This window comes from Taudactylus pleione, unplaced genomic scaffold (assembly GCF_031769625.1).
Source record: "Taudactylus pleione unplaced genomic scaffold, aTauple2 ptg000062l, whole genome shotgun sequence".
In the NCBI taxonomy this organism is placed as follows: domain Eukaryota; kingdom Metazoa; phylum Chordata; class Amphibia; order Anura; family Myobatrachidae; genus Taudactylus; species Taudactylus pleione.
Window position 1 is genome coordinate 5,113,618 of NW_028284464.1, and position 26,574 is coordinate 5,140,191.

The 26,574-nt window shown below is 45.2% G+C and overlaps 1 protein-coding gene across 2 annotated transcripts in view; it reads right to left on the reverse strand.

The window, feature by feature from the left end:
- The window catches only part of LOC148534901 (solute carrier family 2, facilitated glucose transporter member 9-like), a 104,453-nt gene extending 101,497 nt beyond the window's left edge, over nt 1–2,956 (reverse strand). For both annotated transcript variants that reach the window (XM_088465578.1, XM_088465566.1), the window contains exon 1: nt 2,880–2,956. In XM_088465578.1, the coding sequence (XP_088321704.1) occupies nt 2,880–2,930 (51 nt within the window). In that variant the 5' untranslated portion in view covers nt 2,931–2,956. The remainder of the gene's footprint in view (nt 1–2,879) is intronic.
- Between the last annotated feature and the right edge of the window lie 23,618 nt (nt 2,957–26,574).

Sequence of the window (26,574 nt, forward strand, 5' to 3'; positions counted from 1 at the left end):
GATGACCAACCTCGCCAAAGTCCGTCAATCAAAAATGTAAAACATTAGAATTACTATAGTTTTTTCTACGCAAAATAGCAAACAGAGGGCCTGATTCAGACCCACTCGCGAGCTCGCAAGTGGGTCGATGGTGTGCACTGAGCATGCGCACGATGGAGGGAGCTCCGTCGTGCGCATGCGCGAGACGCGACGAGCGAAGGACTTTCCTTCGCTCGTTGTGTCTGATCAAAGGGGGCGTGCTGTCGATATTGATTGACAGCACGCCCCCTTTGGTGGGCGTGCCGGGGGCGTGCCTCCCAGACGGGGGCGTTCCCAAGGGAATGCCTACCGTCAGAAGCCGGCCCCACTGACATCACTAGTGATGTCAGTGGGAGTGATTTTGGCTCTGATAGAGCCAAAATCACTCCGGGCCTTGCGGTTGAGAAACTCAACCGCAGGCTCCGGCTCGCAGTGGCGATGGTCGCGATGGTCAAGACCATCGCGACCATCAACCTGCACGCTTGTATAGGCTGTGGGTGGTGACCCACAGCTATACGAGCGTCCAGGAGGACGCTCCATTTTTATGGAGGACGGCCCTCATTCAGAGCGAGCGCTCTGCTCAGAGCGTCCGGCTCTGAATGAGGGCCAGAGTCACAAAAATCACAGAAGGGCAGCTGCAGATCCAAACAGGATAGTCGCCCGAAAAAAGAGGTAGAATTAAGAAACCGAAATATAGGACTGCGCTCATAATATGTGAGTTCAATATATTTTAAGAAAAAGGAAATGTATTAGAAAGAAAAAACTAAACACACCTATAAATAGTACAGTATATTGGGCATAACATTACATAGACATTGTAAAGGAAAGATATATAATATGTTAAATAAAAATAAAATATAAGATAATATATCAATACAATCTTATAAAACATTAAAATTTGGTGCAGTAAACAGTAAAAAAAACTTATGCTGTGATTTTTGATAATAGATGCTATGCTCATAATTATCATGGTACTATCATGAGTGTAAATGCTCATATGGAAAAACCATGACACCCAGATGCAGTCCCCACTTTGCACAGTTCCTATTATGAAGAAAGGATAAAAATTACTGGTGTTGTTCCGGATGGATGAAATTTCCTGTGAAGTAGTTCTTGTAAGAGGTTCACTAGTAAACTCCAGTGCAATGGTGGCACCTGTCTGCTTGTGGCAGACGCTCGTGTGTAGATGGAACCAAGGTTTTAGTAGCATCCTGGGTGAGAAAGGGTCTAATCTTGGAAATATTTTTGAGATGGAAATGATAGGACTGTGAGAGGCTCTGGATATGTGGTTTGAAGGTGAGGGAGGAGTCCAGGATAACTCCAAGACAGCGCACTTTGGGGCTAGAGCAGAGAGTTGTGCCATCAAAGAAATAGTGGGAAGTGAGGTTATGTTGGAGGATGGGAAAAAGCTCAGCTCAGTCTTAGACATATTAAGTTTAAGAAATCGCTGTGACATCTAGGAAGAGATAACAGAGACAGTTGGAGATACGAGTGAGGAGAGAGGGGGAGAGGCCAGAGGAGGAAAGGTAGATCTGGGTATCAACAGCATAGAGATGATAATGGAGGTCAAAAGAGCTGATGAGTTCACCTAGAGAGAACGTATAGAGGGAGAATAGTAGAGGTCCAAGAACAGAATTTTGGGGAACACCTACTGTAATAGGCTGTGGCGGGGAAGAGGAGTCATGAGAGGAGACAGAGAAGGACCGGTCAGAGAGGTAGGATGACAGCCAGGAGAGGGCAGTGTCACGTAGACCAAGGGAGTAAAGGATTTGCAGCAGGAGAGGGTGGTCCACAGTGTTGAAGGCAGCTGAGAGGTCAAGGAGAATGAGCAGAGAGTAGTGGCCCTTGGATTTGGCAGCAAGGAGGTCATTGCTGACTTTTGTGAGGGCAGTTTCAGTGGAGTGGAGAGAACGGACTCCAGACTGAAAAGGATTAAGGAGGGAGTGGGAGTAAAGAAAGGAAAGGAAAGAAAGATGGTAAGATGGTAGTTGGAGAGAGTGTTCAGATCAAGGGTAGGTTTTTTAAGAATGGGGGAGACAAGGGCATGTTTGAATGCAGATATATCAGGCTTTCATACGCTCAATATATCTGGGTACACACATCCTAGCGATGGCAGTTGCGGGGTCACTGGGTACACACATCATCTAGTGTGTAACCGGCTTAAGACATAAAGCATAAAAGTGCAACACATTACATGGGCCTCTCGTGAATGGGGGAGACAAGGGCATGTTTGAATGCAGATATATCAGGCTTTCATTCGCTCAATATATCTGGGCACACACATCCTAGCGATGGCAGATGCGGGGTCACTGGGTACACACATCGTCTAGTGTGTAACCGGCTTAAGACATAAAGCATAAAAGTGCAACACATTACATGGGCCTCTCGTGTCTGTTTAAGGGACAACTGCAATTTAATGCAAGATGGATAATTAGTCGGGCCCACACAGTATAACTTCTGCATTCATTGAACATTTCTATATACAAGCAGTTGGTTTGTCACATGTATAAAATATGATTATATATGTCCACATGAGAGACAATTTAGATAATGTCTGTCACATTTGTTATATATTAGTTATACATAGTAACTTTTACCATTAAACAGCATAGTGTCTAACAGGAAAGAAAAAGTGTTTTAGAAGCTTGTTCACTGGTAATATGATTGCTGCTGCAGAGTGTGTGCTGTTGCAGGTAACACACTGTGACTGAATCCTACACACCATCTAGCAAGCAGAATAACAGTGTAGTGAGTAACTACTTTTAGCCCGCTGACCCCAGAGAGACCTGTTACTAAAAGCAGAGCAGGAACCAGATACGGAAGCAGGGCTAATAAGAGTACTCGGAGGGATCAGAAGGTACCTGATAGTATGAATTAGTGAGGCTGTTAGCTGTGGTGCCGGTGGGGTCCATTCCATACACGAACGGGACCACCAGTCGAGTCACAAGATGAGCGTTTCACTGGAGCTTGGTCACATGGAGTGTGTGACAGACAGCAATTTACCGAGTAAATTCACCAATGAGAATGTACTATATTTATATGGTATGTACTATATTGATTGGTCCTAGGACATGCCAATCAGAAATAGTATCTTCTCATTGATGAAATTACCAGGTAAATTGCTCTCTGTCACACACTTTAAGTTCCCGAGTACACTCATTAGCCCTGTGATTCCTGTACTGCCTTTATCCCTGAATTATCGTGCAAAGAAAAGGCTATTTAATTGAATAAATTTATCATTTAATTAGGACTATAGTCTAATCTTTTAGGTGTGTGTCAGTGTATGTGAAATTTGGAATTGCAGGGCTAATGAGAGTACTCCTTTTGTGTTACGATGTGACCAAGCTCTGGCGAAACGCGCATATTGTGGCTCAACTGGTGGGACTGTTCATGCACGGGTGGACTACACTGGCACCACAGCTAACAGCCTCACTAATTCATCCACAACCTTCTGAACCCTCAGAGTACTCTTATTATCCCTGCTTCCATCTCTGATTCCTGCTCTGCCTTTAGCAACAGGTCTCTCTTGGGTAAGCAGGCTGTTTTTCTGCTTGCTAGCTGGTGTGTGGAATTCGCTCACAGAGTGTTCTCTGCAAAAGCACACACCCTGCATCAGCAATCATATTACCAGTGAACAAGCTGCTATAATGTTTTTTATATCCTCTCAGACACTATACTGTTGGTAAAAGTTACTATGTATAACTAATTTATAACAAACTAGTTATTAAGTTTTATTATGTGATGTCGACCAAATCTATCCAGTGGAAGGCCCAGAACAGGCTCCCTAGGTCAAAGTTTAACCGGCGCACTCCACCGTAAGGTCCGACCGGGACCCCAAACACTCCATTAGGCACCTCAGACCAATTGCCTCCCCTCTATGAAGTTTTTATCCAAATCCATTCAGTGGAATACCCAGAACAAGCTCCATGGATCAAGGTTCTGCCCAGCATACACCAATGGGAGGTCCGACCTGGACCCTAAGCCCCCTAAAACCTAGCCAGTATCCATCTAGAGCACCTCGCATTGGTTTCATCCCAATCGGTGCAGGGGTTTATCTTCAAGTTATTAAGTTTTATTATGTGATGTTGTCCAAATCCATCCAGTGGAAGGCCAAGAACAGGTTCCCTGGGTCAAAGTTCTGCCCAGCGTACACTTACGTGGGGTACAACCAGGATCTCAACCACCTAGTATGTCTTCTGAGATCCAATGTTATCATGCTGTGAAGTTTTCGTCCAAATCCATCCAGTAGAAGGCTCAGCACAGGCTCCCTGAGTCGAAGTTCTGCCTGGTGCACTCTGCTATGAGGTCCAACCACTACATTAGGCATCCTAGACCAATTACCACCCCTCTGTGAAGTTTTCATCCAAATCCATCCAGTGGAAGGCCCAGAAGAGGTTCCCCGGGTCAAAGTTCTGCCCAGCTTCCCCGGGTCAAAGTTCTGCCCAGTATACACCAATGGGAGGTCTGACCGGGACCTCAACCCCTTAGTATGTCTTCTGGGATCCAATGTTTTAACTCTGTGAGGTTTTTGTCCAAATCCATCCAGTGGAAGGCTCAGAAAAGGATTCCCGGGTTAAAGTTCTGCCCAGCGTATACCAACGGGATGTCCAAGTGTACCCCCTAAAACCTGGCCAGGATCCAACTGGACCATGGACCACCTTGCATTGGTTTCATCCCAATCAATGCAGGGGTGTCTGAATGCATAACCAGACAAACAGACCAATGAATTTTATATATAAGACATGAGACATTATCTAAATTGCCTCTCATGTGGACATAAATACTTAATGTTTCATACATGTGACAAACAAACTGCTTCTATATAGAGAAATGTTCAATTAATGCAGAAGCAGAGCTGGTTCTAGGCCTAAGCGAACTAAGCAAATGCCTAGGGCATTTGGAATGCCTAGGGCCATCCAGGCCCACCAAGGCCAGTGGAGGTTTGGGGTAGGCACAGCCGGGGCACCTGCTGCCGGGTTGGTAGAGACTCTGGCAGCTGCTACTGCCACAACGCAGCGTCCGTGATTGGAGCTCAGCTGAAAGCTCCAATCGAGCCCAGGAGCAGCAGTGAGCGGGCAGCAGCGGTATGTGGGGACAGGGCACCTGAAGGGGCTAGTGGTTAGCACTGGTCCAGCTCTGGGGCGTCACACAACGGGACGGCGGGCGGTGGTGGCCGCAATCAGAATGAGCTTCTGCGCATTTGCAGAGGCTAATTCAGAACTATAAGTAAATGGCCGAGGGAGGGCTGCTGCACCCACAGCAGCTTCTCCCATGGGCCTCTCCGGAGCTCGGAGTAGTGAGTCACATCTGACGACGCCAGGCTCTGCCTCCAGCAATCATCGCACACAGCTGCGGCCTGCCAGCCTGAGCAGGGAAAAGCGAGTCCTCCGCTCGCAGCTTGCCATACCTCAAGTCGGGCAGCTCTGCAGGCTGCACTCAAGTAAAGTATGGAATGGGGAGAGGGCTAGGGTGCTGTTGTGCTCACTGCTGGGAGAGGGTTGCTCTGTTGGGATAGGGGGACAGGGTGAGGGTGGGAGTTGACCCTGTGCTGTGCTGGGAGAGGAGGATGCTGTGCTCGGTGAGGGGGGGTGCGTTGCTAGTATAGGGGTGCTGGGTCATGTGAGGGCTGCTGACCCCATGCTGTGCTGGGAGAGGGGTGATGGGTGCTGCGATCTGTGTCATGCTGGGAGAGGGGCGATGTGTGGTGTACTGTGTTGGGTGATGAGTGCTATGATCTGTGCTGTGCTGGGAGATGGGTGCTGTGATCTGTGTTGGGAGAGGGGTGAAGGGTGCTGAGCTGGGAGAGTGGTGATGGGTGCTGTGATCTGTGCTGTGCTAGGAGATGAGCGTTGTGCTTGGTAAGGGGTGCTATGCTGTGAGAAGGGTGCTGTGCTGTGCTGTCATCTGTGCTGGTAGAGGGATGCTGGGAGCACAGCACATTGGGGGAAGGGGCTACTGCACAGTGAGGCCACACCCCTTTTCAGGATCTGACTGGGTGGGGCACCACTTAAAATCTAGCCTAGGGCTCTAATTTGGCTAGGGCCGCCTCTATGCAGAAGTTACACTGTGTGGGCCTGAATAATTATTCATCTTGCATTAAATTGCAGTTGTTCCTTAAACAGACAAGAGAGGCTCATGTAATGTGTGGCACTTTTATGATTTTTGTCTAAATTGGAAACTTGATCTTGCAATCAAATACAGAGATCATAATATTATTTGTAAAAACATATTTCGTTGTTGATAGCCATTGATTTTTGGTTTATGAAATAAATTATACTGAGCTTTGGTGATACGTTGTGTTTTATATATATATATTATTCTTTCTACTCGAGGATTATTTTTATTCTTTAATTAGGACTTTGGGGCTGATTCAGTACTGCATGTATGTGCAATGCTGAATGCAGATTCCTGTTTATTAGGAATCTGTCCATGCGTAGGCAGAGGCATTTACGGTATGGGGGCGTTCCTGGAAATGGGGGCATGTTGCGTTTTCCGGGAGTGGCAAGGCCAGGATCTGCGTCCATGGATGCAGCTTACTGGCCTCACAAGCTGGTCAGTCTGCATACACTGAGGCTTACTTAGCTGGTCGGCGCCGTCCACCATGGTTTGCGATGGTTATTCCAGCCTGTGACCTCGGTGCAGCAGGGGGTGTCAGACAGCTCCTGCTGCATTTGCATATAGTAGAAAAGACGGAATTGCAAAGCTGCTTGAGTGCAGTTTTGCAATTCCGCCCAGTGCTAATTCGCCCCCTAGATCCAGATTTTTTAGGTGTGTGTCAGTATATGTGGAATTTGGCATGTCCTTTTCTTTAAACAGATATTTCAATGCATACTAATAATAGTTAATTTTGAATTTGAATTCACACATAATTGAGTGCCCCATCATATAGTACTTTATATAGTGCCATTTTTCTGCAACAATACATTGTTACATCATGGAAGCTTACATTTTGCCATGCTCAAAACTTCTGTTACTATGTATTGTCTATTGTATGCTTATAGTGCATACACACGGTCAGATCTGTCAGACGAACGATGAACTATGAACGATAAATGACGAACGATTTTACCAACGATTTTATGAACTATGAACGATTTTTGACAGTATTAAAATGAATGAAAATTGACCAAATCTGACAGCAAAAACATCAGATGTCAGATATCGTTATCTGACAAACGGGAACGCGCATCGTTCATTGTTGCAGGGACACATGTCAGATTTTCTTTCAGATATGAACGATTGAACGATTTTTAAAATCGTTATTGTACAAATCTGAAGGAAAATCTGACTGTGTGTATGCACCATTACATTGGTTATATACCTACGCACAGGCATCTTCCAGACCATGTGATCTCCTATATGAATAGTGACTGAAGAAACAATCTGCCTAGGGAGGATCAATTTCTACAGAGGTTTTTTTAAATATATTTATTTTTTCTCAGTTATGTTGTTTCACCATCTTCATTGTTGTGTTATACATGCATGAATGCAGTATACATATTGCTCTGCTATGTATTATATATATATATATATATATATGCAGAAATATATTACTACCTCTCCATTATTGGAGAAACTCCAGCACTGGTGATAAAAAGTAAGTGGGGGGGATATGACTGATGGACTGTTAGTGCTGACAGCAGTGTGACCATCACATGTCAGCTGGACATAACAATGAGATTACAGGAGAATGAATAGTAGATAGCAATTTAAACGTCTGCAAACTATAATCCTGCCTCCTGTATGAATTTACAACAAACATTGCTTTCATTAACTAGGACAGTTCCCTTGTTAGTGAGCCCTTTTGCTTTATATATATCAGACAGAGATTATCAAAGGAGCCCAAAGCACAAAGATATACAGACAGTCATATATTGTATGTTCCATTCATTTTCCCTCTGGTTAGTTGTGTGATTAGCCCCAGGATATCAGTCTTTCAGATATAAAAGTGAATGTCTACATTCCTCACTGAAGACTCTCTTTACTCATATAAACAAGTAGATGACGATAGCAGTGGCGTAACTAGGTTATTTGGAGCCCAGGGCAAAATGTAAAAATGGAGCCCCCCATGTGCGCGCGTGGCAAAAAATGGGCGAGGTCTCTTAAAAATGGGGCGTGTCAACATGACGTCACTCTGAACATTCCTTTCCATATGCACCTTAACCCCAGTAGCGTCCCTTATACAGTACCCCCAGGATGCAATGCCCCCAGTTGTGGTCCCTCTTATGCAGGCCCATAGTAGTGCCCCTTATACAGTACCCCCAGTAGTGGTCCCCCTTATGCAGCCCCCAGTTAGTTCCCCTTATACAGTACCCCCAGTATGCAATGCCCCCAGTAGTGGTCCCCCTTATGCAGCCCCTCATTAGTTCCCCTTATTCAGTACCCCAGTAGTGGTCTCCCTTATGCAGTGCCCCCGCTATGAAGTGCCCAAAGTAGTGATCCCCCTTATGCAGTTCTCCTTTATATAGTGCCCCAAGCAGTAGTCCCCCCCCTTATGCAGTGCCCCCAGCAGTGGCGGGCTGGGCCGGGGGGCAGGGTGCCATGTGCCCCCCAGGCCGCAGCGTCATGCGGGCCGCGGGCCGGTGCAGTCTGTGTCACTGTGACACAGACTGCACCGCGTGTGTAGCCGTCCGGTCAGCGCTACACAGCACAAACACACAGCCGCCGGAGCCGGCAGCTGTGTGTTTGCTGTAATCAGCAGCCGCTGAGAGTCTGTCAGACTCTCATCGGCTGCCGCTGCTCCCACTGCGGGAGCCGGGGGGCAGGGTGCCATGTGCCCCCCGGGCCGCAGCGTCATGCGGGCCGCGGGCCGGTGCAGTCTGTGTCACTGTGACACAGACTGTCCGGTCAGCGCTACACAGCACAAACACACAGCCGCCGGAGCCGGCAGCTGTGTGTTTGCTGTAATCAGCAGCCACTGAGAGTCTGTCAGACTCTCATCGGCTGCCGCTGCTCCTACTGCGGGAGCCATCTTCCGGCTCCCGCAGTGGGTAATGGGAGAGCCGTCGTCATGACGTCATAGGGGGAGGGGACTACCACTGGGGGCACTGCGAGGGACCGCATAGGGGGGAGACTACAACTGGGGCCACTATTTAAGGGACATTGCATAAGGGTTACCACAATTGGGGGCACTGCATGGGGGGGTGGACTGCTACTGGGGGCACTGCATAGGGGGTACCACTATTGGGGTCACTATATAAGGGGCTTACTACTGGGGGAACAAGGGGCACTGAACAGGGGGGACCACTACTGGGGGCACAAGGGGCACTGCATAGGGGGGGATCACTACTGGGGACACTACTGGAGGCCTGTATAAGGGTGTTATCTCCTGTGGCACATGGGGGAACTGCATATGGGCACTACGACAGGGGGCTGCCCCTAATCTTTATTTTTACCTTACATTAATCCCATATGGACCCGCCTCCTCCCTGAAACACTTGAGGGGGGTGGCGCCGTAGCACGCACATTCTTCGGGCACCCTGGCTACACGCTACTCCTCTGCCAGGGCCGCCTGCATGCATTTGCCCCCCAGGCTAAAAGTTGCCAGCCAGCCCCTGGCCCCCAGTAGTGATCCCCCCTATCCAGTGCCCCTTATACAGTGCCCTCTGTAGTTTTCCTCCCTATTTAGTGTCCCTAGTGGTCCCCCCAATGCAGTGCCTCTAGTAGTAAGCCCCTTACATAGTGCCCCCAGCAGTAGTCCTCCCCCCATGCAGTTCCCCCAGTAGTGGTGCCCTTTATGCAGGCCCTCAGTAGTGATCCCCCCTATCCAGTGCCCTTATACAGTGCCCCCTGTAGTTTTCCTTCCTATTTAGTGCCCCCAGTAGTGGTCCCCTAGTAGTAAGTCCCTTATAACATGCCCCCAGTAGTAGTTCCCCCCTCCCAATGCAGTGCCCCCAATAGTAGTCCCGCCCAGTTGTAGTCCCCAGTAGTACCCCACCCTCAGTAGTGGTCCCCCCCAGTAATGGTGCCCCCAGTAGTGGTCCCCCCCAGTAGTATCCCCCTGTAATGGTGCCCCCAGTAGTGCCCCCCCTGTAATGGTGCCCCCAGTAGTGCACCCCCTGTAATGGTGCCCCCAGTAGTGGTCCCCCCCGATGTGTAGACACACAACACAAGTAAAAAAAAAATACATTTACCTGAATCCACGCTCCAGCTCCAGCAACTGCTCCCAGCGCTGCACGTCAGTCCTCCCAGGCTGGCACGCTCTGCATTATACAGAGACGTCATGACGTCTCTCCCATTACACACTGCAGGAACCGGAAGGGAGCCGGCTCTTGCAGTGGGAGCTCAGCAGTCAATGAGAGTTTGTCTGACTCTCATTGGCTGCTGGTTAACACACACATTGCCGCCGCGCGGCGGTGATGTGTGTGCAGCAGCAGCAGCCAATGAGGGTCTGTCTGACTCTCATTGGCTGCTGGTTAACACACACATCACTGCCGCACTGGCGGCAATATGTGTGTTACTGCACAGCCTGAGACCGCCCACCTCCCACCTTCCTCCTGGCGCTATTGGGTAAGCGCTCTGGGGGACGGAAGGTCTCGGCTGTGCAGCAAAGGACCGGCGCTGGGCGCAGGGAAGCCTAGCGCCGGTCCTTTGTAAATGTGTAGTGCTGACCTCACACAGTGGACGGCGACACACTGCCTAACTAGGGTGGGTCGGTACCGTGCGCCGCCGGTCCTACGGCGCCCAGGGCACACGCCCTGCTCAACCCCCCTTAGTTACGCCACTGAATGATAGTTCTTATACAAACTCAGATTCTATCACCTATTATTATGGCAATTTATTGTATTTTACAAGACAATTACTAGCTGTGTGGTGGCAAATTTGTTAAAACATTTTATAGTTACATAGTATGGTTTAAAAAGACACATGTACATTGAGTTCAGCCTTTCAGAAATGCGAATGTGAAGTAGTTTACAAACCTGGTCCTCAAGGCACCATAACAGTCCAGGTTTTAAGGATATCCATGGTCGATGACAGGTGACTTAATTAGTGCTTTGAGGGCCTGATTCAGAGCCGGACGCTATTTGCGGTCGTTCGTCCAGAAAAAAGGGGTGGCTATTCAAATGAACTGTTCGCTCTTTGCGGTCTGTTCACGCCTCTATGTCTGAACGAGCGAACAAAACTTGCGGTCTTTTTTTGGATAACTACGCCCCCTGGCCGCTCGCATCCTACGTCATGTCCGCTATTTATTAGATTAATCGAGTACATCGACCAGCGTATGAACTGCTCGCTATTCTTGTGGTTGGTTTTTCCTACCACAATCTTGCGAGCAGTTCTAACTAAAAAACAACCCAGTGACGTGGTCAATGACGCTGCTGTATTAATTATGCACACCCATAAAACACCGGTCTTGACCTTTAAGCACGCCTGCGTTCGGATCTCCACTCCCCGTTTTCAAGCACATTCCCCTGTTACCACCCACATACGCCTCCTCCTGTCACTCAAAATAGCAGGCATTCGCTATTTAACAAAAGATTTTCGGCCGCACTGACTGGTTCGCGCATGCGTATTACGATCCGTACGCATGCGCAGTTGGGCAAACATCGCTCGGAACGAACGAGCTGCCGCTTACGAGCGGCTCTGAATCAGGCCCTGAGTACATAGGGGTCTATTTACTAAGCATTGGATGAAGAAAAAGTGGACAGAGATAAAATACCAACCAATGAGCTCCTAACTGTCATTTTTCAAACACAGCCTGTGACTTGGCAGTTAGGAGCTGATTGGCTGGTACTTTATCTCCGTTCACTTTATCACCATCCAAGGCTTAGTAAATAGACCCCATAGTTTGGGAACCATTAAATTGGATTAATCACTTCATCAACTTTCAGTTTTCAAAGCCTGCTGAATACTAGGTGGACAAGGAAAATCACTATAAAAAAATATAGTAAAAAGGGCGCTGCCATGTGTTGATAATCCAAGCAGCTGCTGAGAAAAGAGGTAGTCAACCTCTACCAAGGCAATACAAATATACAGTAAGCAGCGCTGATAAAAAGTGTATACAATTTATTACAATAAACAATACTAAATAAATGATAACAATAAAGAATCAAGATTGAATAAAAACCAATAAAAAAAGGTTTCTTTGATGTCAATCAATATAAAACATCAATTGATGTATAGAATAATCTGAGAACACACAAATCTTGAATCCCTGTAGGCACTAATGGGTCAGCATATTAAGCGGTAAGTACCAGATGAAAAGTCATGTAATGTTTGCAAAATCCAGCTGTATTGTAAGTTACCGGCTTGTGTCAAGGTGGAGAAGATCCTTTAATTAGCGGTGGTGTCACATTCAGTGATAGTCCAAGCGCAAATGGATACAACCTCATGTACCGGTACTGGAAATAATGCACAGAGTCCCTGATTCAGAGCTGGACGCTCTGACAGAGCGCTCGCTCTGAATCAGGGCCGTCCCTCTGAATTTAAGAGCGGCTTCCTGGCCACTCGCATAGCTGTGGGTGACCACCCACAGCTATAGCGAGCGGCCATAATGATGGTTGCGATGGTCAAGACCATCGCAACCATCGGGCTTGCGACGAGACCCTTGTGGTAGGGTCTCGTCTGCCGCAAGCCCTGGAGTGCTTTTGGCTCTATCAGAGCCAAAAGCACTCCCACTGACATCATTAGTGATGTCAGTGGGGCCGGCCCCAGATGGTAGGCATTCCCATGGGAACGCCTCCGTCTGGGCAGCCACGCCCCGGCATGCCCACCAAGGGGGGCGTGCTGTCAATCACCATCTACAGCACGCCCCCTTTGGTCAATCACCATCTACAGCACGCCCCCATGGCCGTTGTTATTCGGGTCTCGCGCATGCGCACGACGGAGCTGCCTCCGTCGTGCGCATGCGCACTTGGCCAACATCGACCCGCTTGCGAGCGCTCAGCGCTCGCGAGCGGGTCTGAATCAGGTCCAGAGTCCCAAATCCAAAACACAGTGTTCCGATGGAAAAGTGAAATAACTGACATCCAAATGGACAGGTGCCAATGTTAATATCAGGGTAAAGGTACCAACGCGTTTCGCTTCCAGGTGAAAAAGCTGCTCCTGTGCAACGAAACGTGTTGGTGGCTTTACCCTGATATCAACATTGGCACCTGTCCCTTTGGACGTCAGCTATTTCACCTTTCCATCGGAACACCGTGTTTTGGATTTGGGACTGTGCATTATTTCCAGTACCGGTACATGAGGTTGTATCCATTTGCGCTTGGACTATCACTGAATGTGACACCACCGCTAATTAAAGGATCTTGACACAAGCCGGTAACTTACAATACAGCTGGATTTTGCAAACATTACATGACTTTTCATCTGGTACTTACCGTTTAATATGCTGACCCATTAGTGCCTACAGGGATTCAAGATTTGTGTGTTCTCATATATTCTATACATCAATTGATGTTTTATATTGATTGACATCAAAGAAACCTTTTTTTATTGGTTTTTATTCATTATTGATTCTTTATTGTGTCATCATTTATTTAGTATTGTTTATTGTAATAAATTGTATACACTTTTTATCAGCGCTGCTTACTGTATATTTGAATACTAGGTGGCCCCATCTGGCCCCTAACAATGAATGGGCCTGTTACTAAAAACATGTGGAACTAGTGTTTCTGCATGTATAATGAGCCTGTTATGATCATGAATAGGCCCCTTAGTAAGTATAATTAGACAAATCTTTATATTGCACTAGAATATATTTATACATAATAAATAGTTTGCCACTTAGGTAATTTTCTTTGAAAGTAGAATATAAGTGTCTTTTAATATAACCTTTTATTAATGAAGTTACCTACCTCTCAATACTAGTGGCGGATCTAGACTTTACTTTTAGGGGGGGCGGTTTCTGTGCACTAGACCCCCCTGGGCCCCCTCAATAATAATATGCCCCACAGAGCAGGCTCCCCCCAGCCCCACATGTGCACCAGACCCCCACCCCACCCCCAATGATAATATGCCCCAAAGAGCAGGCTCACCCCAGCCCCACATGTGCACCAGATGCCTCCTGGGGCCCCCAATAATAGTATGCCTCATAGAGAAGCTCCCCCTCACCCCACATGTGCACCAGATCCTCCCCCTGACCCCTAATGATATGCCAATGACTTACAGCACTCTGTTAACAAAAGTGACAGACAGGAGAAGATGAGTCTGCAACTATCCGACCACACAGTCTGCCAGCACAGTCCACACAGGCCAGTCTGCTTTTTAGCGTCACTCCTCACTGCACATGTCAGAAATCTCTGACCTTGTGCATGCGTAAAGGAGGATATGGGGGCCAGCCACGGAAGAGACTATTACCGCAGTCTCAGCTGGCCCCCCGCCCAGCCCAGCCCAGCCCCGGAGAATCTATCTGTGTTTGTCACAGTCTGTCACTCTCCCTGGCACTGCGCCGTGGGCCAGTACGGCTGCACAGCCGAGCCGGCTGACACTACTGCAGTGTTAATAAGTGGATAGGGATTTCGGGAATGGAGGCTGTGTTTACGGGGGTGATTGCCCTTATCCCCCCCTGGATCCGCCATGCTCAACACTCACTAGTTCTCATTTATACTTCTTTCAGTGATGGAGCTCAAAGTTTAACCCCATCTTCAAGATGTGGTTAATACAATGGTAGTAATAGAAAAAGACAAATCACAGGTGCACAACTCCAAATTACTAATGATATATAAATACATTATGCAATAAAATGTTGCAATAAATCAATAAAGGTTTTTAGCATAATCATGGCCAAGGTTATGGGCCTACCCACCATATCCAGGTAACCTCTGTAGGATAGGTTCCTAACATACTAGGGTTCAAATCCAGAGCACAGGACACCCCAAACCAGCTCAGCCGAGCCACCCCAAGGCATTGCTCTAATGAGAAAGATGAAGTATAAAGTAAGATAGGTAAGAGCAGCTACGGCTGCATATATAGGATGGAGAAGTGAAAATACAAATTTTTGCCTGCATTAATAGTCTCAACAGGTAGCACCTCCCATTATATATATTCAGGGTGTGCAGTCTAGGACCCTTTCCTATGCAATGGTAGTAATGTTACATACCTGTATCACCTTTTTCATACATGACAGAATTTTATGGATCGATCTTGAAGGATATGAGTAGTCAGAGTATTGATTCCCAGAGTAGTGCCAGGAGACACATGTTATATTCTATCAAAGAAATATCTATCTTCTAGCCAAATCTCATAGCTCCATTCCAACACCATTAATTATGCCTTGTTTGGAAGACAACTAGCAGCTGTTAATCTGATAGTTTTACTCTATTTTTTCTCTCCATTCACCTCACTAACCTCCCATTTCCCTAGACCAGAGATTCCCAACTCCAGTCATCAGGGAACCCTATCTGCAGGGGTGCCGAGAGGGAGGGGGGGTGTACTCTTTGCCCAGGCTTGTTGGACATTGTCCCCCTTTGCAGCACTGTAACTGGCAGCCCTGAGTCCGACATTATACTGACAGCATGACACGTCACATATGTTACTAGTGTCCTCACTGCAGACCCACGGCGGCCATTTCCTGTAGTTTCCAGAGAAGAAGATCAGTGAGAGGCGGTCTAACAAAGCCCATGGCGCTCCCATTTTCATTATGGTGTCCCCATTTGGAGTTCATACTATTTTTAAAAAAATTTTGGGAAGGGGCGTTGCCACGTCTCCCTGATTTGGCCACACCCCCAAAACCTAGGTCATCTCCGATCTCGATGTCCCGATTAAACTGTACATGTTTTCCAGGTCTCCTCATAGAAACACAAATTTGGATCTTTGAGAATGTTTATCATTAATGAATACACCTGTGCCCCAACATAGAGTATTAGGGATCCTGAAGGCTGGAGATAGAGAAGCCTGCCCTAAACTAAACTAAACTCTATGACTGCCCTAAAGTAAGCTCGATTCACTGCTTATGTATTCAAATTCCTAGTTTAAAATCCCCTTTATCCATCTAACCATCTTCATGGGTGCTGAGTTGGAGGAGGAGCGGGTACTAATTACCCAAGCACGGGCTTGCTAGAGGGACCTTGTGCAGCCATTGTTGCCCTCTGTACAGCAGTAAGGGGGAGGAGATGTAAGGGTGGGGTGCACTGAGGAAAAAGTCTCTCCCCATAGGTGCCAGCTGCTATGTGAACTGCAGGAGGCAGTCCCCTCCACCTCGCCGTACTGTGGGTGCAGCAGCTGCTGAGGGGGACAAACCGGCACCCTCCTGTATAGCGCGTGGCACCGCACATTCAGTTTTTTAGCATTTTATAAGAGGGGCCGTGGCCACGCCTCCCCTGATTGACCACGCCTCCTCTCAGTACCGAGGCAAATGACCGCTCTCTACGGCCCTAACCATCTTCTCCTCCCAGAAGTGCTGCGACCTCCACATTGTGGTTCAGCCCATCCCAAGTGTACACCCTGTAATCAAGGAAAATCATCTCAATTCAAAAAACCCCAAAGTTGCAAAAACCTGCATAGGCGTGCACAGAAGCCAGCACAGGGTCATGGATGCCTAGAAAACCTTGCAACATTACTGATAAATGATACATTTTTTTATTTTGCAGAAACCATGCACATGTCATATGCTCTCTACCATGATGTGAAGTATCCCTGTGAGTGTAAAAAGGTACATACACACAGAGCCATAGCATGGTGCAAGGGCACCCTGGGGCAGCACCACCCGCCCCCTGCACAGGACGAGTCACAGAACAGCTTTGCGGGTGCTGCTGCCCATGTGGATGTGACCTGCGCCTTTCTAGGTAGCAGCGTGCCAACCTGCAAAAAGGGTAATGTGGGGTTAGTGATTGTGCAGTCCTCCTGGCGCGTGTGTGTGTGTATGTGCGCAAAGCCGTAACTAGACTTTTTGGTGCCCTGTGCCAGAAAGAGCATTGGTGTCCCCTCATTTTTCAAAGGGACATAATGCACCCAAAAAAGGGCCATGTCTTCATGGGGAAGGGCCAGGGAAGAGATAGGAGAGGACAGGTGATGCTGGGGATGAAATAAGAGGAAGCTACAAGCAAGAATGATAATAAACAGAAATTTGACAGGCCCAAACAGCACCCCCTGACCTGTGGTCTCCTGTGCGATGGCACCGTCCGCACTACCCTAGCTACGGCCATGTGTGTGTGTGTGTCCATTTTATGCAAAATATAAGGTAGATTGTAAGCTCCACTGGGCAGGGACTGATGTGAATGACTATTCTGTAAGGGTACATTATAAAAATAACCATTAGTAAATAAATAATGCATGAACAATGGATGAAAATCTTGCAAAAAAGTCACAAACCATGGTTTCCTTTGTTTCCCATATTTGCTTTGCAGTTTATCTGTCTTTCAGAATGTACCTTATTGTAATATTACCCATTTGCTGTTGATGTTGTACACAAAATTTAAAATGAGGATTTTCATATTAAAGGTAAAGGAAAGGGTGTGACATAGTAGCTAGTAATAATAATGTCTTAATTTATATATATATAGATAAAAGCCACAAAAGTTCATTTACAATACCCACTGCATAGCGCAAAATCAATTTTGGAACATTGACACATGTGAATTTGGGCAAATACACTTAGAAATCTGACAAGAAGCAAAGATTTAATGCACACATCCACTAGACGATTAAATTGAGTGATTGAACGATAACGATATCATTATCGTTCGATAATTGTTTGCAGATTGTTTAAAAAATATCTAAAATGACCAGCGATGCGCACTCCCGCTGGTCGTTTAGACATCTATCATCGTACAAATATGTTGTACAACCTGACGATATCATCAGGTTCAACATGTGTGCAGATGATTGATGTGCCTACGCTGAAGGACTGCTCATTCAGTGTAGGCACATCACAGACTGACAAATGACTGCACGATTATAATGTCGTAATCGTGCAGTCTTTTGCCTGTCGTCTAGTGGATGTGTGTCATTACACTCCATGTACGGCTGTATGGGCACTTTGTGCCACCATGTAAATAAAAGAAAAACAAATATGGGAAATGTAGGTTAAATGTTTTATCCTCTCATTTGTGCAATAAAAATGCCTAGAACCATGTAATATTAGATTTTTGTTCACTATTACATTATCTATATTATGCAAATTAAACAATGTTGCGCCTATTGTGCTAATATTGCATCAAGTTTACTAAACCTTATTAGACAAAACCATAAAAGTGTGATACACATAGTTTAAACTGAAAACTTTTCTCAATTAATTGCAAAACCGAATTACACTTATAACAATGCTACAATATGTTCTTAAACCTTTACTTTTATAATGGTTCATAAACAGGCTTATATTGCTCTGATACAGAGAAAAGTCTTAGACATGCAAAACAACTTTGTCTCTAGTTATAGCATAGGCACTAAGTGGTTCCTTGTGAACAGACATCACTCATTCATCTACATTTCCCACAGATATTGGTCACTTACCCTGTTTCCACTCCACTTGCTTAATAAAGGCTGATATTCCATTGCTCTCGCTAACATTGTGTGAGAGTACTGTTCTTTTAGCTAACTGGAGAAATGCTTTTACCGTCTAGCTCTCTCCTTCAGACTGATTTCATTCACTGAAAACAATATCAGGCATTATGCTATTAGGATGAACCATGCATGCTAAAATGGATCATGCAAACATAATTTAACACAAGTCGCTTTCAGAAAAACAACGTAAGCATGATATTTTTCAAGTCACTTGAGCCTTAAGGATATATGGTTAATTAGTTCTAAAACCATACCTTGTACATCTCTATCTTATTTGGAAATAGGTTATGAAAATTCTGATCTTTTGGGCTCATGTGAAATGTTCATGTGACTGACACCGTCTGTAGAGAGTTGCTTTTATCCATGTGTCTATTCTTAATCCTTTTTCCCTGGCTCAGTTTCAAAGTCCAAAAAGACTTGTGAGCGTGCCAACTCTTAAATTATACCACCGTGATTCTAGATGCCAGTAACTGATTAATCATACGGAGTAGAGAATTAACTTGTTTGGCTACTTTTCCGAATAATATCATTTATGGTACATTAATGGAGATATACACCAAGAGTTGTATTTACCTACCTCTTATATATATTTATAATAATATGTTTTCTAGAAATGTTCAGACATCTGCTATTCTTCAAAGATACAAATATATGCATTTATAGTTATTAATATGAGTAAGAGTAGCCAGACGTTTTATTATGATAGACAAGAAAATGACATCACCTATATGCCAAATCCTGATTATAAAATGTTTTGTTTGATAGTTATGATTATTTTATTCACTGGGCACTGCTGTGGAATCTGATATATCAATATATCTATATCTACCTAGCAAATATACTACATATAGGGATGTAGTGCATTTTCCTGCCACACTAAACATGTGGATTCTATGGGTGTGGTTATGTCGACAAGAATATTGCAGACAGTGTTCTTGTTGGCAACACAATGTTGACCCTGTTAAAAACTACTGACAGCATTAAAAAAATTTAATTAGCATTTTAACAGCCTGGGTTATGGTGCTGATAATAACATTGCCTGCAAAGTTCTTATCAACATTATGACCGCATACTGGTATTTTATCTCATGAAAATATTTAACTACTGTCCAACCTTACATATGATTGCAGATTTCATACACAACTCTAGTTATTCTAATGTAAATGTATGATTTGCTTTATTCAGCAATTTACAGGGAACACAAGTTATGCAGAACACAATAGCGATAAATATTTTAATATGTATGCATTACCTATTAAGAATTATCAATGATCATGATGATTATGGTTATATACCTTGTTGAAGTCTCAGGACCCACTTTCTGTATACCTCTCTGGACTGACCATAGTTCCAACTCCAAACATTACTGGCCTGTACCATGACCTATTTATATACCCCTAATCCATCTGGCCATTCACATGGTGATCAAGAGTCGTATTTCCTTCCAGGCAAATTTGAATGAGGTTGTGAACTGTTGGTCATTCTCTTTTATCAGGATAGCTCCTTTGTTCTGTACATTAAGTGTGAATAATATACATTCTTGTAGGATCCCCAGATAGACCATTGTCACCAAGAATAATTTAGGTCCTGACTCTTTGATAATCCTCTCCTGTCAAATAGATTCACCTCTTGTGTGTGCCACAAACTAATGAAACCTTGGCAATCCTGTCAACAAGATCCTGTTTATCGTTTGATGTGTATCAAAAGAAAGTCAGTTCTTATTACAGAACCTTATCTATTCTGAATGGAGTTCTCATCTTAATACCTACTATTGTTTATGCAGAGATAACCTCTTTATCCAAAAGTAATTGTGGGTTCAAAAGGATGCTTAGAATATATACACATCTCGTATGCACACAAGATGAACAAGAATTTGTAAATTCAAACCCAACTATTTAATTCTTGCTACAAACTACAGTTAAAACAATTCCTACCAGATTATCTTTTAATGCAATGATCTCCCTATCCTGTTACAATCTAAACATGTTTAGATTGTTACAATTACCTATGGCATATCTAGTGCAAATTGTATTTTATTGAATTCAACAAAATAGAAATAATACATACATTCAAAAACAAAAAAACAGTGGCAGAGCTATCATTACATAGAAAAGGGAAAAATTTAGTTCATTTTCATAACCACTGGAAAAACATCTAACATCGTATTACCTGTCATCAATAATCAATAAATCACAAAGAAAGAAAAACATACAAACAAAAACAATAATACTTTCCAACATAATGTGAAAATAAAGAACAAAAAGACATCAAGACAAAGGGAAGAAAGGAGGGGAAGGAAAGAGGAGGGGAAGAGAAAGAGGGGGAGAAGTACTCACTTTCGATCCAAAGGTGCAAACTCATATTTGCAAAAAACAGTTAAACCTAAAACAGATATAAAGTGAAATTACAGAGCGGCCAAAATAGGAAGTAACAGAGGCCTTGACACACTGGGAAACATACCATTAAAATCTAAGAGGCTGAGCAAGAAAGAATAGCCTTAAAGCAGGGGTCAGGGAACTTTTTTACCTTTTACCCAAAAATATATTCAGATACGCCGATGTTACCCCCTTGATTTGAAAGGAAGGAAATCCTATAGTAGTGCCCCCATATAATGCCCCTGTAGTAGTGCCCACATAGTTATGCCCCTGTAGCAGTGCCCCCATATAATGCCCCTGTAGTAGTGCCCCCATATAATGCCCCTGTAGCAGTGCCCCCATAGTTATTCCCCTGTAGCAGTTCCCTCATATTTATGCCCCTGTAGCAGTGCCCCCATATAATTCCCCTGTAGTAGTGCCCTCATAGTTATGCCCCTGTAGCAGTGCCCCCATAGTTATGCCCCTGTAGTAGTGACCTCATAGTTATGCCCCTGTAGCAGTGCCCCCATAGTTATGCCCCTGTAGCAGTGTCCCCATATTTATGCCCCTGTAGTAGTGCCCTCATAGTTATGCTCCTGTAGCAGTGCCCCCATATAATGCCCCTGTAGCAGTGCCCCCATATAATGCCCCTGTAGTAGTGCCCTCATAGTTATGCTCCTGTAGCCGTGCCCCCCCAGTTATGCCCCTGTAGCAGTGTCCCCATAGCTATGCCCCTGTAGTAGTGCCCTCATAGTTATGCCCCAGTAGCAGTGCCCCCATAGTTATGCCCCTGTAGCAGTGCCCCCATATAATGCCCCTGTAGCCGTGCCCTCATAGTTATGCCCCTGTAGCAGTGCCCCCATAGTTATGCCCCTGTAGCAGTGCCCCCATAGTTATGCCCCTGTAGCAGTGCCCCCATAGTTATGCCCCTGAAGTAGTGCCCTCATAGTTATGCCCCTGTAGTAGTGCCCTCATAGTTATGCTCCTGTAGCCGTGCCCCCATAGTTATGCCCCTGTAGCAGTGTCCCCATAGCTATGCCCCTGTAGTAGTGCCCTCATAGTTATGCCCCTGTAGCAGTGCCCCCATAGTTATGCCCCTGTAGCAGTGCCCCCATATAATTCCCCTGTAGTAGTGCCCTCATAGTTATGCCCCTGTAGCAGTGCCCCCATAGTTATGCCCCTGTAGTAGTGCCCTCATAGTTTTGCCCCTGTAGTAGTGCCCTCATAGTTATGCTCCTGTAGCCGTGCCCCCATAGTTATGCTGCTGTAGCAGTGTCCCCATAGCTATGCCCCTGTAGTAGTGCCCCATAGTTATGCCCCTGTAACAGTGCCCCCATATAATGCCCCTGTAGTAGTGCCCTCATAGTTATGCCCACTGTAGCAGTGCCCCCAGTTATACCCCTGTAGCAATGCCATAGTTATGCCCCTGTAGCAGTGCCCCATAGTTATGCGCCTGTAGTAGTTGCCCCTGTAGCAGTGCCCCTATAGTTATGCCCTGTAGCAGTGCCATCATAGTTATGCCCCTGTAGTGCCGCTTGTACAAAAAAAACCCACTTATCTTAATGAAAGATGTTATGCCATCACTCCCGTAGTGCGCATGGAGAGAGCCAGAAGCTGGAGTTCAGAAGAGAACTCCAGCCTCCGGCTAACGTGGCGCTGCAAGGGAAGGAGCCGGGCGCCCACTGGTAATAACATCTCCACGGGCGTCCGGCTTAGATCCTCCCTGCGGCACCAGGCTGGAGGTCACTGGCTCACGTGCACCTCCAGCACTGCATCCATTACCCCCAGGAATTTCAGTTTTACCCCATTTGGGGTAATTTACCCCTGTTCCCCTACCACTGCCTTAAAGGTAATATAAGTCAATTTATATATATAAGTCAATATATCATCCATATCCATATAGAAATCTATTCTGTTGAACCAGTCCATCACCGTTGGAGGGGAACAGGAGCTCCATCTTACTGGGATAACTGCTTTAGCTGCATTATTCAAATGGCACAACAGAGATTTCTTATATTTTGAGAGGGGTTTGGATGATAAATGGAACAACCAAAACAAAGGGTCTGTAGGGACAGCTTTGCCTAAAATTTTTGCAGATAGGATAAGAATCCCCTTCCAAAGAGATTGGAGGGTGGGGCATTGCCACCAAATATGGAGAGGGTTGCCCGAGGCATTAGAACACCGCCAACAAATATTAGGCACACCTATCCCCAATTTAGAGAGAGTGTCCGGACATCTGTACCAACGGGAAAGAAGCTTGTATTGGGTCTCTACAACATTAACATTGGAAGAACATGCATTGGCTAATTTAGAATCAGCCGACAAAAAATTATAAGTTAGAGAAATAGTAAGTGTCGGGGGGCTGAAGATAGCGCCAATGTTGCCATAATGGGAGGTTCCATTTCTCCCGTACTTCATCAAAGGGAATAAAATTGCCTCCACTCATCAGCTGTCCGATCTAAAAAGTCCTACCTCGAACCAAGAATGAAAAGCTTTACCATCCATACCTGGGGGGAATTGTTCGTTAAAAAGAAATGACATGAATGAAGAATGAAGTGATGAAATCGAGGGGGGCTGTCTCAGAGTTTTCCAAAAATTTTAAGTGGGTCCAATAGTAGGATGGGAAGAATAGGGGAGGGAAGGAAGCCATGGAGCTATTGATATAGGAATCCCTAGTGCCTGGTTTTCAATTTGCACCTGTTTAGTGGAGTCTGGGCCTGATCCAGACCCAGTCGCAAGTGCTGTGCGCTCGCAACCGGGTCGATGGTGGGCCAGTGGGCATGTGCATGACGGAGCCGGCTCCGTCGAGCGCATGCGAGAGACCCGGATAGCGACGGGCAATCCGTCGCTCCGGGTCTCGTACCAAAGGGGGCATGCTGTCGATGTTAAGTGACAGCATGCCCCCTTTGGTGGGCAGGCTGGGGGCTCTGTTAGAGCCGAAATCTCTCTGGGGCTTGCAGCAACAAGACCCTACCACAAGGGTCTCGTTGCAAGCCCGATGGTCGCGATGGTCTTGACCATCGCGACCATCTTCCTGGCTGCTCGCTATAGCTGTGGGTGGTCACCCACAGCTATGCGAGCAGTCAGGAGGCCATTCTAAAAAAAAAAAAAAAGAACGGCCCTGATTCAGAGCGAGCACTCTGTCAGAGCATCCGGCTCTGAATCAGGGCCTCTGTTCTGGGCCATTCTAAAATTCTATGGAGGAGACAGGCCCGGTTATAACCTTCAATATCAGGGAGACGTAGCCCCCCTCAAACAAAATATCTAATTTCAAACAAGGCATACTACCTCCCCAAACACCTATGGCATATTTAATTAAACAATTATCTATCCCAATCGACACTAGATACCTTGAGGTATTTGTATAAGTAAACCAGTTTTCACCCCTTAAAACAATTGCAGCCCCTTTAATCCATGTTTCATGTTAACAACAGCTGTGCCAGTCTACTGCAGGTTTTTGATAGTTAAAGGATATGAAGGATAGAAAAAAATAAAGCTTTTAATTTTAACATTGTCACCATTGTGTTGCCTGAATTATGATACAAGTTTTATTTTTATTTTTATTGGAGCGCCAACAATACAGACATGCAGAAAACAAGCATATGCTGGTAACAAATTGGAGATAGCTTGCACACGATGTCATACACATACATAAATATAGCACAAATTGTCATAAAACTTGGCCACCAGAGTCCGCCTATAAAAAGGGTGAATACCCTGACTCAAAATGAAAAAGAAACATATAGCGGAAAGTCATATTGGGAAAGAAAAGGATAAAACAATGGCAAGAGGAAAAAGTATAACACTAAAACAAGAGATCATCAGTGTTTCAGAAGTATTGGGGGGATCATTAAACATAACATAGTTTTATACCTTGTGGTATTACAAAAGCATAGATTAATTGGACGCTGAATTTTCTAAGGCAAAGATGAGATGTTAAAAAGTTTAGTAATGCTGGATTCCTTATGCAGAGAGGTCTCAATCCAATCAATCCTGAAAACAAAATATAATTTGTGAACAAGAAGGGCCAAAGGGAGTGGAACAGCCTGTATCCATATTGAAATATACATTTGCGCAATACTGCTGAGATGATCAATAAAAGTATTTTTTTTACAACACACAGTTGGTTTTAAAGCAGGTATCCAAAATTCCTAAAACCAGTGTAAGAGGCATATTCTACTAAATGAGTATCTGTATAGTCTTGGACAAGGCGCCAAACAGTTTTACATACAATGTAGGAAAGATGCCTTTAAATGTCCACTCTCTGGGCAACTCCCCATATCTATGTTCAATGATACACCAACAGTTGGGGGATAAATAGTCTTTATGATTAATTTTTAAAAATACCTCCCTAAAAGAAGTAACAGTTAACACCCTGCATAGATTGGCCAAGGAATTAAATTTCTGATTTTAAGGTAGAAAAAATCTGAAGCCAATAAGACAGTCTAGTATTAATTGTGGTGAAATCAAAGGAAGTGCCTAAATAATGATAATGTAAGGTGATAAGTTTATTCCCCATCAATGGTCTTAAGCTGGCCACACACATGGCGATCTGCACACTATCAGCCGATGTGTACGATTTGTGTACGATTTCCCTTGAAACTCTCCCCGGCAGCTCTGCACACGATCTCCACAAGATCTGCACACAATTTGGTGTCCAATCTTCATACGATCTCTCCTGCAGTCAGACTTTCACACTGCATCGTGTCCTAGATTGTCAGATCTCCCCTACTGCACAGCAGATCTGATCAGCGGGGACGCGCATTGTGCTCGTGAGTGGGGACTCACGATTTACTCAGGATTTGGCCATATTTTACACGATCTGTCGTTCCAATGTGCCGGAATCGGCCAGATCGGATAAAATACCGCTATGTGCGTGGCCAGCTTTAGGAGTAGGCAGTCAAGGTCATTAGACCAGTCCAATGCAGTGAAAGACTAAACAACCAAACGAGCATAGTGTAATGCTTGACGCATTGTCAGTTCAGCTAGTGAGCTGGTCGGGCCACGCGCTACCTCTCTAAGCAGCCCACGGTCATTTACACACACAGACTGCCCCATGCTGTGCTGCTGCTGGGTTGGCTCTCATTCACTGTCACAGTCAGAGCCGTGTGGCCCCGCCCTCTCCTACACTTCCTCTTCTCCTGCAGGCTGCACCTCACAGTGACTCCATGCCTCTGCTTAGGTTACTGATATTCTGTGACACAGAGGTTGTCTAAAGTTTTGAGATAGTGTAGATGTCATTTAATATTTATTTACCCCTACTTTTTTTATCATTATGTGTTTAATTGTTAAAATAATCTGTATATTTAGCACTTGTGTGGGGTTGGTGTATTGCAGACCATGGTAAAGTTATTATTACAGGGTTATAGATATTTGTAAATATTTTAAATAGAGATAAAGCGGCATATGTATCAAAGCTTAATGTGAGAGAAAATTGTGAGATATATATCACCAACCAATCAGCTTCTAACCTACATTTTACAGGCTATGTTTAAGAAATGATAGTTTGGAGCTGATTGGTTGGTGATATATATTTCACAATTTTATATGGCGTCAAGCTTTGATACATATGCCCCAAAGTGCATAAGACTTTCATACTTTCTTCTTATGCACTTTATCCTTAGGCAATATCATTACCATGGTGCTCAATACTACTCCCACACCAGTGCTAATTATAGTCAGTAACAGTGGGGGAGATGTAAGAAGAGGTGGTAAGTGCAAATGCACTATAACCAGCGCTATTTGACACTTACACATACATGTA